Source organism: Natrix helvetica, assembly GCF_964273705.1.
Source record: "Natrix helvetica genome assembly, chromosome: 9".
NCBI lineage: Eukaryota > Metazoa > Chordata > Lepidosauria > Squamata > Natricidae > Natrix > Natrix helvetica.
The window spans coordinates 3,600,515-3,618,229 of record NC_138560.1 but is presented as its reverse complement, the minus strand read 5'-3'; the positions used below and the strand labels follow the sequence as shown (position 1 = coordinate 3,618,229).

Sequence of the window (17,715 nt, the reverse complement as noted above, 5' to 3'; positions counted from 1 at the left end):
ATGTCGACGAAGGGAGACGAGCATGATCCGGTGGAAGCCAGCAGAAAGGTAGGCACCTTTGCAACCTTTGACCCGCGGGGGCCACGCATTGAGTTTCAGCCTTCCTCCTGGAGAGACCCACGGAGAGCTTGGCGGGAGGAGTCGAGGGTGCCCTTCGCCCATCTCTTTCCAGCTTTCGTGGTCTTCCACGAGGCAGACCCTTCCCCGGCTCCCCACATGGCCAGCACCTTTCAGGACCTGGAGTGAGATAGAAATAAGGTAGTTGGGAAGTTTCCTTGTTTTCAGCTGCAGGTATTTCGCTCGTCCCCATCGGACAGGTGGGGTTTCTGGTTCCGCAGGGGAGGATACCTGGTTTGGCCATCAAGTCCACAGCAAAAAAATGGGGTTGCTAACTCCGTGGGAAGAAGGAGCCCAAGTTATTCCTGGGAATTTTGTGTGGCCCCAGCAGTATTTTTCCCTGCAAGGAGATCGTCCCTCTCCGTTTTTCTATTTATGGACTAAGCTTGGACAGGTATAGGAATTAGCTTTCCCCAAAGGGAATTGGCAAGTCTACAGGTAAAAGGATTCCCCGGCCAGTATGCATATAAGATGGGTGGACTTCGACTCCCGGAATTCCCTAATCAGCAGGCTACGAACTTTAAGATGGGTGGACTTCGACTCCCAGAATTCCCTAATCAGCAGGCTACGAGCTTTAAGATGGGTGGACTTCGACTCCCAGAATTCCCTAATCAGCAGGCTACGAACTTTAAGATGGGTGGACTTCGACTCCCAGAATTCCCTAATCAGCAGGCTACGAGCTTTAAAATGGGTGGACTTCGACTCCCAGAATTCCCTAATCAGCAGGCTACGAACTTTAAGATGGGTGGACTTCGACTCCCAGAATTCCCTAATGAGCAGGCTACGAGCTTTAAAATGGGTGGACTTCGACTCCCAGAATTCCCTAATCAGCAGGCTACGAACTTTAAGATGTCCTAGTGTACGCCGCCCCGAGTCCTGCCTGGAAAGGGAGCGGCTAATAAATCCAAATTTATTATTATTATTATTATTATTATTATTATTATTATTATTATTATTATTATTATTATTATTATTATTATTATAAGATGGGTGGACTTCGACTCCCAGAATTCCCTAATCAGCAGGCTACGAGCTTTAAGATGGGTGGACTTCAACTCCCAGAATTCCCTAATCAGCAGGCTACGAGCTTTAAGATGGGTGGATTTTGACTCGGCTTTTCGGCCGTGTCATGCAGGGACATGGAGAAAGCAATTATGTTGGCAAGAGTTAGCAGTAAAAGGACATCAAAGAACATGTCACCATCAAAGCTGACACCAACCAAAGCGTAGAAAGACTCAAAGAATTGATAGCAGTCTTCCAATATCTCCGGGGTTGCCTCAAAGAAGAGGGAGTCAGACTATTCTCCAAAGCCCCTGAAGGCAGGACAAGATGCAATGGGTGGAAACTAATCAAGGAGAGAAGCAACCTGGAATTAAGGAGAAATTTCCTGACAGTGAGAACAATTAATCAGTGGAACAGCTTGCCCTCCAGAAATTGTGAATGCCCCAACACTGGAAGTCTTTAAGAAGATGTTGGATAACCATTTGTCTGAAGTGGTGTAGGATTTCTTGCCTAAGCAGGGGGTTGAACTAGAAGACCTCCAAGGTCCCTTCCGACTCTGTTATTCTATTCTAACTAGTGCAAAATCGGAAGCTGTGACATGACCTGGCTCATAGAAATCACCAAGAGATCACCAAGACCAGTAGGTGGCAGAAACCTACCTGAGAAGTACGGCCGATTGCAAATCCTCCAAGGTCTTTCTTCTGGCAAGAAGGCCTCAGGTTGAAGCTGGCTGAAACGCCGAGTCTTCCTTGAACGCGTGCCCATTTTTCTCAGGAAACAATGCAACCGTCTTTACCAGAATCCAATGCTGATTCATAAAGGAATTCCCACGGCTTTCAACAGGATTTAGATTTGGGGTGTGTGCGACACATTTGAGGAGGGAGAAAGCCACGTCGGGCTTTTGGCCCAGCCTGTGAGAAGCTACACTCCCCCCCCCTCAAAAAAAAGGTGGCATCAGAGTGGGCAGAGAAAGGACAAAGAGTTCATTTGATGTCAACTTGGTACACAGAGGACTTACTCTCTGGAAACAAATGCTGGGGAGGAGGGTGGGGGGTAAGACACCCTTAAGACCCCTTGGTGTGTCTGCGTCTGTGTGTGTTCCAGCATAACTCTGGGTCGCCTGGGCCGCTAAAACGAAAAGGAATGAATTGTATCTAGAGCAGTGTTTCTCAACCTTGGTGACTTGAAGTCCTCTGGACTTCAACTCCCAGAATCCCCCAGCCAGCTGGGGAATTCTGGGAGTTGAAGTCCACAGGACTTCAAGTCGCCAAGATTGAGAAACACTGATCTAGAGTATCAAATCACAGTATTTTGACAGTGATCGTGTCCATTAGTGGGATAGTGTTAGGATGCAGCCTGTTGAAAACAGCTCCAAAAAATGGCCTGAAAACACCCTGAAAAATGGCCCCAAAACAGGCAGGCATGCGCCAGCCAGACAGTCTTCAGATTTCCAGCACTCTGGCGCATGCACAGGCACATGCCTGCAGGCACATTCCGGTTTGGGCCCTCGGTGCTGAAAAGGTTCACCATCGCTAACCTACAAGGTGTTTCTTTATATATATATATATATATATTAAAAAAGGACACCCACATCCAAAATAATTCCAGGGTTTGGCTAGGTTTGCTTCCCGCAGTCTGGCCTGCCGTGCGCCTTCTCCGCTGGCAAGGTGGAGGTGTGAATGGCAAAAGCTACTCCTTGCTACCTTTCGCAATCTGGGCCCAAAAAAACAGGTTGAGGGAGATTGAAGGAGCTGCCGCAATCCACAGCCTGGAAAGACCGAGGTTCTCTGGAGGAGGGACGCATCAGAAGGTCCTGCCTGCGAGGAGAAGAATCTTGAGGACCGGTGCCTTCCCAAGACCTGTGAAATCCTGCCGGCTCAACCAAGTGGATGCTTTGGGTACCCATGTGTGAGAGAGAAACGAGAGGAGATCTTTAGAGCTCCTGGGGACTCGGCTGTCTCATGTGATCTAGGGTGAGTCTCTTTTTACGGTGAAGGAGAAGTTGGAGAAATGGGCCGGACCTCAGAGAGGGCAAGGGGCTTGTGCTGGCTGAATGAATGAATGAAAAAAGAGGGTCTGAGAGTTGGGGGGGGGGTCTCCTCCCCCAATTCTGCACCTAGAAGGATATTGAAGTGGGGGGGTGGACATTTGGGATGGTGCAGTTTCCAATGTTATTTCTTCCTCCCCACCTGTTAAAAAGGGAGAACTGAGACACTGCAGGACACAAGGACTTTCTCCAACCTCTGGGCGTGCCAGACCTCAATCCCCATCATTCCCAGCCAAGGGGCTTTTGACCATCCTGGCACCAGCAGTCTTTAGATCTTCTCTTTTATCTCTCTCGGATGTTGACTGATGAGGCAGGAAAAAAATGCTGCATATTTTTTTTTTTGCTAACAAAAGCCCTATCCTATCAGGTTGATTCAATGACTCACCAAAAGCTTGCAATAGCTTATTCAGTGACCATTTGAAGTTACAATTGCACTGAAGAAAGTGTGACCTTTTATGACCGTTTTTCACACTTACGACCATTGCAGCATCCCCCTGATGACAATTCAGACGCTTGGCAACCGACTCCTATTTATGACGGTCTCAGCGTCCCGGGGTCATGCGATCCTCTTCTGCGACCTTCTGACAAACAATGTCAACGGGGAATCCAGAGTCACTTAACAACTGTGTCACTAACTTAACAATGGCAGGGATTCGCTTAACAAAGGTGGGGAGAAAGGTCATAAAATGGGACGCTTTGCAATGGATAATAGTGGTCATAAATCAATATTATCTGTATTGGTCGGTGTAAAATGTAAAGTAGAAGGAATATTTGTAGTCTGTTTGCTTCGCTCTTGGAAAACCAGGCTTAATTGTACATAAAAACCTGAGCTAAAGGTGACTGATATTTAGCCATTATCTAACAATGGGGAGCTTGTTGATCAGAAAGGTCGGCGGTTCGGCGGTTCGAATCCCTAGCGCCGCATAACTGAGTGAGCTCCTGTTACTTGTCCCAGATTCCTAGCCGTTCAAAAGCACGTAAAAAATGCAAATAGAAAAATAGGAACCACCTTTGGTGGGAAGATAACAGCGTACTGTATGCCTTTGAGGTTTAGTCATGCCGGCCACATGACCACAGAGATGTTTTTGGACAGCACTGGCTCTTCGGCTTTGAAACAGGGATGAGCACACCGCCCCCTAGAGTCGGGAAAGACTAGCACATATGTGCGAGGAAAACCTTTACTTTAACAATGGGAACCTCATAAAAATGATCACAAACGTTCAAACCTTTGAAAAGAAACTATCCACAATTTGTTTCTTCCTTTTCAAAACAGCCAAGCTTGTATGGACACGAATGATCGGCTTAAGAAATACTAATAATACAAGGAAAGAAATGAGTGTAATCCGTTTGCTATTACTATCTTGTATAAGGAATTTTGAAATATCGGAAATAATAAGTGGATACAAGGTTGATTCACACAGATTGCTAGATGGTGAAATTCCTAGATTTCGCTTTGGAGGCTTATGGGACCAATAAAGGAGAATTATTGGTAGCTCAGGGTTGAACTGAGGACTCCTTGGTGCTTTCTGAGCTTGGTTGTTTTCTTGCAGATGTTCCTTCACCCAAACGAGGTGACATTAGCCTTTAGTAACAAATTAGGGTTATACGAACACAGCTCTTGTGAGAGAGAGAGAAACGTCATGAACCGTGCAAAGTCACGTCCTGGTGGTTTATTCCATAAACGATGAGTAAGAGATCTGAAGGTTTAGTCAACAGGGTTGGGAGCATCCAAGAAGAAAGCTGAAATGAAATGATCAAGATTTATACCAAGCAGCTACAAAGCCACATTGTTCTGGCTGAAAGAGAAAAAAAAAGGCAGAAGTCAGAGAATCAAAAATAGCCAAGACTTTGAACCAACTCCCTGTTTGGAAATATTTATATATTCGGGGTTATTTATAGTGAGCTTCCTTCCTTCTTTTAGAGCAGGTAAAGAGGCTGAACAGGGCTGGCTCTGAAAAAAAACCAATTCTCATCTCATCTCCTAATCAGTTTGCAAAAAATAATAATAATAATATCAAATTCAGCAGGTGACATTTCCCCAGGCTAAAAGTGGAAGGATGGAGAAGCTTCACCTTCTCTGCATCTGCCAGGGATGTCCAGAGGATCGGTTATAAAACGAAATGAAATCCAGATGCAGCAGCCATGATGGTGGCGACATCAAAACTCTTGCCAGTGATTGGCAACATCCGTCAAAGGTTGAAATGCTTTGTAAGATCCCTGATAGTCAAGCATTCACACGTACTCATGTTGCTACGCTCTTACGGGTACTCCTCGACTTACAACGGTTCATTTACTGATCGTTCACAGTTACAACGGCACTGGAAAAAGTGACTTTTGACCTTTTTTCACACTTACAACCACTGCAGCATTCCCCGTGATCAAAATTCAGACGCTTGGCAACTGGTGGGGCAAAACTCACTTAACGAGTGCCTCGCTGAGCAAACTCAATGTTGGACTCGTAGTGGTCGTAACTCGAGGACTACCCTGTTTCCCTGAAAATAAGACCTCCCCGGATGATAAACCCAGACGGGCTTTTGAGCACATGCGGGAAAATAACCCCCCCCCCCAAATATTGCAACACAGCAGGAGTCCTGAGGTGACCATGCTCGCCGTCTCCTGCACCTCAAAAATAATTGGAACCTCCCCAAAAATAAGGCCAAGCGCTTATTTCGGGAGGGGGGAAGAAAATTAGACCCTGTCTTATTTTCGGGGAAACACGGTACTTATACTTATGGCTGATTTGTCAATCCAGCTTCTTTTCAGGCTGGGTTTATAGAAAGAGGTAATACAGGAAATGCCTCCTTAATCAATATCTGGAAGATTTGATCACGTTTAGGTTGGGAATCTTCTCCAACGCCACCTCTTCAGTCTTAGTCACTGAGCTTGGTTCGAGGTCATCCCTTGAAGATCTTATTTACCTGACACTTTAAGGTGGCAATTATATCTTCACCCATTGACATCACAAGGCGCTGCAGAGGCCTCCTTACAGCCCTCAATTACACAGAGGCTCTCCTCCTCTGAGTAGCGCATACGTAGGGAACTTCTGGATCAGACTGAAGCGGCTTCAACCTAACCCCAAGGGTAGCCACCAACGCAGCATTTCTCGATCTAATCTCTCTAACTAATTGGAAGGAATGTGTTAGGGCAGTGTTTCTCAACCTTGGCCAAGTTAAGTTGGGTGGACCTCAACTCCCAGAATTCCCCAGCCAGCATGCTTTCACACACACACACATCCCCCCTCCCCCCCAAGGCACCGCAGAAGCATTTGGAGCAAAAGTAAACCTCAAGAAAGCATCCAATCCTGAGCAAAATCTCCAATCCTTCAATGTACTATTTCTTGAAAGAAAAGGGAAATGTTTAATACTGGTCTTCTGCAAACATTCAGTGGAAGAGACCCTTTGACGTCCATGGATGCCCTGCCTTTGCTAAATGGGTGACCCGCCCACTGGGATTTGTAAAGCAGAGTTCAAGGATTAAAAATCTTAATGTGCTGGCATAATAATCTTAATCTAGATAACAGTTTCTCAACCTTGGCCACTTTAAGAAGTGTGGACTTGAACTTCCATAATTCCCCAGCCATGTGCTTTGATCTGGGCTGCATAAACAGAGGGATAGAATCAAGATCAGGTGAAGGGTTAATGCCACTTTATAATGCCTTGGTGAGGCCACACTTGGAATACTGCATTCAGTTTTGGTTGCCACGATGTAGAAAAGATGTGGAGACTCTGGAAAGAGTGCAGAGAAGAGCAACAAAGATGATTAGGGGACTGGAGGCCAAAACATATGAAGAACGGTTGCAGGAATGGGTATGTCTAGTTTAATAGAAAGAAGGACTAGGGGAGACATGATAGCATTGTTCCAATATCTCAGGGGTTGCCCCAAAGAAGGGAGAGTCAAACTATTCTCCAAAGCACCTGAGGTCAGGACAAGAAGCAATGGGTGGAAACTAATCAAGGAGAGAAGCAACCTAGAACTAAGGAGAAGTTTCCTGACAGTTGGAATAATTAATCAGTGGAACAACTTGCCTCCAGAAGTTGTGAATGCTTCAACACTGGAAGTTTTAAAGAAGAGACTGGATAAACATTTGTCTGAAATGGTGTAGGTTCTCCTGCTTGAGCAGAGGGTTGGACTAGAGGATCTCCAAGTTCCCTTCTAAATCTGTTATTCTATTCTGTGTGGACTTCAACTCCCAGAATTCCCCAGCTACTCCTAGGAGTCCACACATCTTAAAATAACCATGGCTGAGAAAGACTGTTGTACGCCTTCCAAAATTGGTTGTACTTTCAGTCCCTGAAATATGGTGGAACTCTTTTCTGTATAAATATCCATATAGATTGTTCACCATTTGGCCATTTATTCAAATATGGACAGGCCGACAGAAAATAATTATATTTTCCCAAAGATTTGATTTAAACCTCAGTGAATGAATGGCTGGGACTTAAATGAGCCCCAAACAACCCAGTTACATTTCTTCAGCTCTTCCAACCCACTCATCAACATCTTCATCTTAAAGGGAGGTTATTTGTAGAAGAATTTAAGTCACCGAGAAATAATTAGCTGTTTTTGGCATAGAAGTAACGGCGATAAACAGGTCATAAAATTTAGCACATCTCTCACTTAGAAATGGAAAATCTGGCCCCGATTTTTGTCCTAAAGCAAGCAAAGTATAAATAGACTTTTCCTGTCACTGGAAGAGAATGCCACTAAAGAACAGAAAAGGGGAGGGAGGAATCAAATTTGTTTTTTGATAAAACATCATCAGAATTAACCCTGTTTCCCACAGTTCAACATCTGCATCTGATCCCTTCTAAGGTCATCCTCTTTCTCAATACAGTGGCTGAAATATTTGGTCATCCCAATTAGCATCCTTGGTATGGTAAGCCTGGTTCGAAAGGAGTTCCTGATTAGCCACACCTTTTAGTTTTGTTGGTCTTTTTTCCCCACGTTTAAAGAGAACTTGGGGCCAGCTGTGAAGGTTAGTGGAATCTGGAGCTTCAGGAACCAAAATTACCTCTCCTTCCTTCCTTCCTTCCTTCCTTCCTTCCTTCCTTCCTTCCTTCCTTCCTTCCTCTCTTTCTTTCTTTCTTTCTTTGTTCTTTTTCTCTTTCTTTCTTTCTTTTCCTCTCTCTCTCTTTCCCTCCCTCATTTCTTTCTCTCCATCCCTCTTTCTTTCTCTTTCTCTCTTTCTCCCTTTCTTTCTTTCTCTCTTTCTCCCTCCCTTTCCTTCTGTCTCTCCCTCCCTCATTTCTTTCTCTCTCTCCTCCCTCCCTCATTTCTTTCTCTCCCTCCCTCTTTCTTTCTTTCTTCTCTCCCTCCCTTCTTTCATTCCCTCTCCCTCTCTCTCTCTCTCTCTCTCTCTCTCACTCACTCACTCACTCAATGGACCCAGTTTTTCTAATATGAAGCCTGGAAACAAGAAAAAGTCAGAGAGAAAAACCCTGTTGCTGCTTCAGTTTCAACCTCAATAGTACACGGGCAAACAATAAGGTAAACTGCTCCCAACTCCAAATTGCAGGAAATACGGCTTCTGCAACAGAGGGGTCAACACCTGGAATGCTCTACCTGACTCCGTTGTTATGTCCTCAAACCCCTACAGCTTCAGCCTTTAACTGTGGACCTCACCCCATTCCTAAGAGGTCCGTAAAGGGGGGCGTGCATAAGCCCATCAGCGTTCCTACCTTCCCTGTCCTACTGTCCCCATTTATTCATACTTATTTCCTTTCTTCCTGTCCATGTTTATACTTATACCTGTTATCTTGCACGTGTTTGACAAACCAATTACAAAAATAAAATGCATAAATAACCAGATGTGGCTCGATATCCGTATTTTGTTCCTCCATTCTCATTAGAAGCTTACCAGGTAACCAGGTTGAACCACCTGCCTGCTTATTTCCTTCTGGCAGGCTCCAATCTCCCTGGGAAGTGCAGTTGATAGTCCACCAACTCCAGAGCTGATGAGTTACTATGACGAGGAAGTCGCCAGATTGCACCATGCGGAGAACGGCCATGAAACAGGATGCCTGTGCTCGAGCCGGGAGACCCCTTTTAGCCACGCCGAGTACCACGATAAAGGTAGGCACAGCATCTAATTCACACCAACTGGATTTAGGCAAATGGACGGCAGCAAGGATTTAAACCCACTTCTTCCAAAAATTAAATGTAGTCGAGGTAACCCTCAAGTTACAACTGTTCGAAGCAACTGTTGGAAGTTCCAATGGCCCTGTAATATGTCCTCGCACTTACAACTGTTGTAACAATTGATCAAAATTGGGGCACTCGGCATGTCTATCCTTCCCAGCTAGTTTCTGACAGGCAAAGCAAATGGAGAGAAGTTGGATTCACTTAAGAACCGTGTGATTCATTGAACAACTGTAGCGATTCGTTCACACCCGTGGGCAAAATATGTCACAAAATCAGGTGCGACTCACTAAACAACTGCCTTGCTTAGCAACGATAGTTCAGGTCCCAATGTAGGTCATAAGTCCAAGACTAGTAGTGTATTAAAATTTGATTTAAGGGGCCGTCAAAAAAGCACGACTAGAGGCCCAGGCTGCAAATGAGCATCCCATAACCTCGGGGTGCTTCATCTGTTGTGAATCCATACCAATTGCCAAGCACCTGAATTTGGTCACCTGACTGTGGGGATGCTGCAACAGTCATAAATGTGAGGACCGGTTGTAAGTCCAGTTTTCTTTTCAGCGCTGTCGTAACTCTGAATACTTGCCAAACAGATTGTTGTAAGTCAAGGACTGCCTGATGAGTGCTTTGAAACGAACGTATGCTCGTTGGTTGCAAACGTTAGAACTGTTCCCTAAATAACCCCTTTAGCATGCATTTAATTTTCAGCAAATCTTACTAACAGTTCTAACACCTGCAAGAGTTCCTGTACGTGGGGAGGTAATTAACGTATTCTTTTAAAACTGGATTACATGCACAGTAGTTATTTTCTTTATTAGCATAATATGTTAAATGTTTTCTCTTCCGTTCTTCATTATGTCTTCCCTTGCCGGCTTTGCAAGCAACCAGTTCAGTGACTCTTAAATTGCTAGGTTTTGTTCAATGACATAGTTTTTCCAGTTTTTATTGGGGGCCGAATAATCAGCAACCTGTTATTGTCCCTCTAATTGTTGAGTAATGCTTTGCAGATTTTTGCATCTCTTTATTCTTGCGATATCTAAACTAGGTCTGTGCAACTTGTGGTTTGCTGCCTGCATGTGACCTTGGCCACCAAGTAATGCAGCCCCACATGATGATAACAAAAATGAAATAAAAGAAAGAAAGTCTCTTATTTGTATACATTACCTATATTTGACATTTTGCACGTGGCACAAGACAATTACTCTTCCAGTTTCCGGCACTGCCGCAGACACGAAACCCAGCTGATCGTTGCACACGCATGTGTGCCAGAAATCCAGAAGTGGAACGGGTGAAGCCACGTGTGCCAAGCGACATGGCTCCGCGTGCCACTTTGGGCACATGTGCTATAGGTTTGCCATCACAGATCTAAACTCTAAATTATAACCAATTTGACTTGCTCAACAATTCCCTAAAACCTTTTTGGACTCAGTTTTTTGTTTTGTTTTTTGAGATAATAGGCTTTTAATTTTCTGGGGAGGGGGGGAAACCCCTATTCCAGAAGAACTTTTTTTAAAAAGCAAAGTTAATGGTACGGCTTGCATTTGGCTCTTTAGAATAAATAACTTTATTGTCACTTTGAATATACACTGGTTGGCATATATTAAAATGAAATTTCATTGCGTACAGCTCTCAAAGGGTCACCACCACCTCCAATTTACACAGGAATGTGACAAAATAAAGAAAATTTTGTATATACCCACGTATATTCATATAAATCTAATCCATTTTTTAAAAAAAAACATTTATTTTCAGTAAGAAGGGAACTTAAAAGTCATGAGCTTCTTAGATTTCAGGTAATCAGAAACATGGTTCCTTAGTTCAAAATCTAATGAAATGAAAATGCTGGCACAAGAGAAGAAAATTATAGGTTTTGCTTAACGAGCACCATAAAAAAGATTGTAAAATCAGGCTGGTCCCGTAATGAGCTCTATTACGGTTGTAAATGGAAGGCTACTGGTATTTAATTTGGTGCAGAATCAGTTCCCCGCTAGGCCCTCGAGCTCGCACATTTATTTGCAAAGGAATTGTGAATGTCATCCTGAATTAACCCTGAGTAAATCTCACCTTAATGAGACACATTTGTTAAATGGGTGAAAACAAAATAAAAATCTGTGCTGAGTCAAGTCTTTAATGATTTAGGGACTTTCCCTTCCTTTTACGCTTCCATTAATGATTATTTCAAAATATAAACAGAGTTGAAAGTTGCCCTACCATCGTCACTATAATCTCTAATCTTCTTCTTCTATCTATATAAAAATGGCTGTGTGATGTATGTTCCAGCATAACTCTGGAACACCTCCAGCAATTTCAACCAAATTTGGCTGTGACTTACCCTCTGGAAACAAATGCTGTTGGGGATAAGACATCCCTAAAACCCCTCAGGGTGTACATTCTGTTAAGATAGAGCCTGTTGTGACTTAAAATGGTTTCCACTGTACTGCCTTAATATGGCTTCTACTGTACAGCGCAGTGGAGTTGCCGTGTTAACGGCTTCACAGTACTCCACAAAGGGGCTCCAACCTAATACAGAATTAGGATAAATAAATATCCGGGCAAATACCAGGTTATCGGCTAGTAGGTTTATAAATTGGACAGGATGAATTTATCCACACTTGAGATAAAATTTCAGGTTGCAGGTCGAGTGTGGGGGTTTCTGAGACGCACCCGTCTCTACCCAAATATTCCTTGCAAGTGGCAAACTAGCTGCTCCTCACGGAGCTACATTTCTACATGCAAGGAGGGGAAATTTAGAAAGGATAGAATTTGGGGAGTCCACATGATGAGGGGACACTGTTCCAAAAATCCCAGCTTGCGTAGATGATTCAAACATCGCTCTCTCGCGTGAGAAGGTCACCTAGGCTATGAATTTCATATTCTGGAGAAATTCAGAACACAAGCAGGAGCTAACCCCAAAATTTTATAGAGCAGAGTCACTATCCAATTAATCTACTGCTGTTTCTGAGTACGGAACGAATGGGCTGAGGTTTGCTCATCCCAGCCGCCATCTTGACTTTTTTGACCTTACATGACCATGTCATGATAAAAAAACAAGACTGGACCCCCTTTCAATCTCAAGACCATATTTTCTACAGCCTAGAAAGAAAACCTCTTCGAGGACACTGATACAATTTCTTTTTTCATACAGAAAATGCACCAGAAATAACCACGGCATTTTAAACCCTAAAATAAGATAGTAAATAAAGACTCAGCTCCTTCCACACACAAGAAACACCTGAGGGGGAAAAACACTGAGAAATCTCAGCCCTGCTCTGAGGCATCTACAATAGGATGAGTTACACAAGATAATTATCCTAATTACTCTCAAATGATATTTTTTTTTTGGAAGGTCTTTGGGGAACAAAAGGCCTGTCAGGGATGATTTTTCCATAGTGATACTTTAAGCTAATGGTGTTTCTGAGTCTTGGCAGCTTGTGGACTTCAACTCCCAGAATTCCCCAGCCCTGCCATGCTGGGAATGGAAGCCCATCCATCTTAAAGAATTCTGGCTGGGGAATTCTGGGAGTTGAAGTCCACGCTTCATAAATTGACTGAGATTGAGAAACATTGCTTGAGGCAAGAAGAGATTAACAGACAAGGGACCAGGATTCCTGTTGCTAAGCAAGGTGGTTGCTAAGGCATGTGGCACCCTATTTTACAAGTATTTTTGTTGTGAAGTGAATCCTGTGGTCGTTAAGTGAACCCGGCTTCCCCCATTGACTTTGCCAGAAGCTGACTAGCAAAGGTCTCATGGCGCTGGGACGCTTCAACCTTTATAAAGACGCGCCTTTGGACAAGTGCCTGAATTTGGATCACATGATCATGGGGATGTTACGACGGTCATAAGTGCAAGGACCGGTCATAAGTCACTTTTCTCAGTGCCATGCTGAATGACCCTGATATGTGGACTCTCTGGTTATTTTCCATTCCTTTTGTTTCCCTTTTCCTCTCAGATGTGATGACTGAGGATGACATTTATTGCTGCTCTTTATCAAAGACGTTGTGCCATACCTCCACCCCGGTCACCGTGGGTTTTTATTCGCCCTGCGGGACTCGCATTCACTCCCTACTGGACCAGATTGCAGGTCAGTCCCACACTGAGAGAATCAGTGGGGAATCCATGAAGGTAGACCCCCTTAGTAGAAGGTCCTCCTTCTATCCATGGGTCTCTGGGAAGAGAGAAGTGACCTCGCAGGAATCATCATGCTGTCACACAACTTATATCACAGGCCTCACTAAGTAACATAATCAGTCCTAGAAAGAAGAGGAGGAGGGAGGAGGAGGAGGAGGAGATGGGGGAGATGGAGGAGAAAGAGAAGGAGGAGGAGGGAATAGGAGGAGAAGGGAGGAGGAGGAGATGGAGAAGGGAGGAGAAGCAGGAGGAGGAGGATGGGAGAAGGAAGAAGAGAAGAAGGAGAAGAGAGGAGATGAAGGAGAAAGAGAAGGAGGAGGAGGGAATAGGAGTAGAAGGAGAAGGAGGAGGAGGAGGGAGGAGGAGGAGATGGAGCAGGGAGGGGGAGCAGGAGCAGGAGATAAAGGAGGAGGGGAAGGAGAAGAAGGAGAAGAGAGGAGGAGAAGGGGAGAAGGAGGAGGGAGGAGGAGATGTAGAAGGGAGATGGAGCAGGAGGAGGAGAAGCAGGAGGAGAAGTGGGAGAAGGAGGAGGAGGAGAAGGAGAAGGGAGGAGGAGGAAATGGAAAAGGGAGGTGGAGGAGGAGAAGGAGAAGGAGGGGAAGGAGAAGGGAGAGAAGGAGAATGGAGGAGAAAGCGAAGGAGGAGGGATGTGGAGTATTTGGTGATCTCTGAGCTTGATGGTTTTCCTGCAGATGTTTCATGACCCAACCAGGAACATCATCTGATGAAGTTGCTTAATTGGGTTATGAAACATTTGCAAGAAAACCACCAACCTCAGAGAGCACCGAGGGCCCCACATTTGAACCCTGAGATACAAATATTCCCTTCTCTAGACAGAAGGTCTTTTGAGAGCTTGGCAGATCTTCCGTTGACCATTTCTGAACAAACTTTTGCAGGATGCATGCTCAAAGAATCAATCCGAAGGGAAGAAGCCGAATACAATAGGACTCACCAGAGGTCCCGAGTCCCTGAAGGAATGAACTACCTGACCCTCCTCTGGTATATCGTCTTCTACCAACCGGTCATCACCGAGGTGCACCTCCGAAGGAAAACCATTGAGTTCCTCTTCATAAGATTCAGCGCTTGGGAATATGCAGGCAGCGACAAATTGTGGGCGGGGTTGGTCACCACCCTGTGTGACCATATCCGCCACCACTTCGGTCCTCTTCCCCTGAGTTTCTACCACGTGGTGGGAAGCCGTCCACAATTCGCCTCAGGATTCACCCAAGATGAGTGGAGGCTTAAAAGGAAAACGTGTTGCACCGCGGCAGGCCTTATTGTGATTTTGGTAGCCGGCGCAGGTCTGGCTACTACCGCCCTCCTCGTGCCAGGGATAAGGGACGGCACAGTCTTGAAGTACCTTGGTAGCACTTTTGCCGCCATTTCGGGCTCAGGCTTGGTCATCGCCATCAGTCCTGTGATTAAGCACTTGATCATCAGCCAGAAGAAGAAGATCGAGAGCATGACCAGTGACGAGAAGTTCACCAGCCACCTGGGCTTCATGAGTGCCGTGAAGAGTGAGATTGAGGTCCTCACCAGCTTCATCTACTACATGGAAATCTTCGAACGTCGGCGGTTGAGGATTGTCTTTGAGATCACCTGCTTGGATATGTGCTACCCCGAACGGGTGGTCGGAGTGTTGAATGCCATCAACACGCTCCTTTCCGACAGGAATGCCCCCTTCATCTTCATCCTGGTGGTTGACCCCTGCGTCATCACTTCTTGCTTGGAGCAAGCCAGCACCATGAAGGGAATGGCGGACAACGGCTACCTGTACCTCAACCGCACCGTGACGCTTCCCTTCTCCATCCCAGAAATTGGCATCAAGTCCAAGATGCGTTGTTTGCACGAGGCCTTCCAGACTCGGGAAGACCTGATGTACGGCATCATCACAAGGAACATGGAGTTGGGAGTGACCAAGTCCAAAGGGAAGACTGAAGCTCTGGTGAACTTAGAAGCAGTGGTTCAAGAAGATCAACCCCAGATCGATGCTATGGCTGTGCAATACATCCACGAAGCTTTCCACTGCTTGCATAACGAACACGATTGCCTCTACCATTATGTCCCAGATAGCATTATCCAGATGAGGAGAATCGTCAACACCATCCCCATTACCATCCGGCTGATGACACAACAGCACCTGTTGAGGCACAACCTCTGTCCCCGGGCAGTGGCCAGTTGGGTAGTGTTGGCCAACCAGTGGCCATGTCGCTTGAGTTGGATTCTCCAATGCATGGAGGACAAGCTGCAGGTCCAACCGCCCAACGATTATGAGAAGGAATTGATGTGGGACGTCTTCGTGGAGACGTGTCCTGAGTTGTTCTCCAAGCACAAGGAACTCGAGAACATCATGGCCTTGGATGGCGACCCTGAGCTTTTTGAGAAATTCTTGTCCGGCGATTTTCCCTTCACCGTACAAGAAGGGAAGAAATTCTTGAAGTATACTGTGAATTTAGACCACTCCATAAGATATAAGATGGGACAGCTGCAGGCTCTGGCTACTCTGGAGAACTACAGGAAAGGTGGAACGGATTCAGAGAAGAGGGCTTAGGCAACATGGATGCTGGGGTGAAAACAACTTAACTGGGAAGATGGGAACAAGAAAGACAAAAAGCCGTATTGATCAGGAGTCGCAACTATGGAGCCTGTAACCCCTGTGGACTTCAACTCCCAGAATTCCTCAGCCACCTGCCTCAGGAATTCTGGGAATTGAAGTCCATTGGCTGTAAATAACTGGAGATTTTCAATCATCCAAGGGAGCTTTTCCAAAAGGACTTTCTTGGTTTTTTTCTTTTCTTTAAAAAGGTTTCGCTTCTCATCCAAGAAGCTTCTTCAGTTCTACTACTTTAAGAACAGAAGGAGCTTCTTGGATGAGAAACGAAAAGTTTTCAAAGGAAAAAAATGACCAAAAATCCAGTTGCCTTTTGGAAAAGCACTTTTGGGGCATAAAAGCGGTGGTGAAATTCAAATTTTTTTTTTACTACCAGTTCTGTGGGAGTGGCATGGTGGGCATGGTGTGTTTTGGTGGGCGTGGTGTGGTTTGGTGGGCGTGGTGTGTTTTGGTGGACGTGGTGTGGTTTGGTGGGCGTGGTGTGGTTTGGTGGGCGTGGTGTGGTTTGGTGGGCGTGGTGTGGTTTGGTGGGCGTGGCAGGGGAAGGACACTGCAAAATCCCCATTCCCACCGAATTCTGGGGCCAGTCAGAGGTGGCATTTGCCGGTTCTCCAAACTACTCAAAATTTCCGCTACCGTTTTTCCAGAACCTGCTGGATTTCACCCCTGCATAAAAGGGGTCATAGTTGCCCACCTACAGGAGTATAGATAGTCCTTGACTTACAACAATGCATTTAAACACCATTTGAAGTTACAATAACAGTGAAAAAGTGATTGACAACCCTTTCCTTGCATTTATGATCGTGGCATCCCCCTGGTCATGTGATCATCCCGGTGTCACATGATGGCCGTCCATGACTTTTCCAGCTTTTGACAATGGAGAAAGCTGGATTCCATTAGCCTCCACATGTTTCATTCCGAGATGGGCTTCAAAAAGTTTAGCAAGGGGTTCTACTGCCTGGTTGCTGGGGGGGCGTGGCCGCCTGCACTGCGGCAGGGGGGGTGTTTTTACCCTCCCCAAGCTCCTGAGACTTTCCTTGAGCCTCTGGGAGGGCGAAAATGGCTCCAGAGACCCTCCAGAGGCTAGAAATGGGCCCATTTTTGCCCACCCTGAGCTTCCGTGCGTGCCCTGCACTTAACTATTCAAAATGGGCTGCGCGGGGACTCTTGGGAGGAGATGGGAGGGGTGGGCAGGGCCAGCCAGGAGTAGGATTTGGGGGTTCTGCGAACTGCACGGAAACTTAGCTAGGGGTTCGTCTGAACCCCTGCGAACCCCCAACAGCCCATCCCTAGTTTCACTTAATAGTTCACTTAAGCGATTCGCTTAATAATCGTGGCAGGAAAAAAATTACAAAATAGAGCATGACTCACTGAAAAAACTGCCATGCTTAATAATGGAAATCCTAGTGCCCGCTATGGACGTAAGTCAAGGATTACCTCTAAAGGCTGCTCTCAGATTAAGTATTATATTTATGAACCGACAGGGTTGTCCAAAGGTTTTTTAAAAAAATGTATTTTGATTATATTTTTGATATTTTACGAGCCAGAAAAAGACGCATCGCAATACTGCAAAACGGCAAAAGCTGCTGAACAGAAATATTAATTCACAATTGATGGAGGGTGGGAGGGATCGGCACTGGGGAAGGACTCAGCTCAAACCTACCTCACAAG

The 17,715-nt window shown here is 45.5% G+C and overlaps 1 protein-coding gene across 1 annotated transcript; it reads left to right on the top strand.

The window, feature by feature from the left end:
* NKPD1 (NTPase KAP family P-loop domain containing 1) lies at positions 1 to 15,984 on the top strand (the record flags this gene model as incomplete). The annotated part of the gene is given in 5 exon segments (XM_081961652.1): positions 1 to 242; positions 9,016 to 9,050; positions 9,053 to 9,238; positions 13,255 to 13,386; positions 14,330 to 15,984. Coding segments are annotated over 5 exon segments (2,250 nt in total).
* Between the last annotated feature and the right edge of the window lie 1,731 nt (positions 15,985 to 17,715).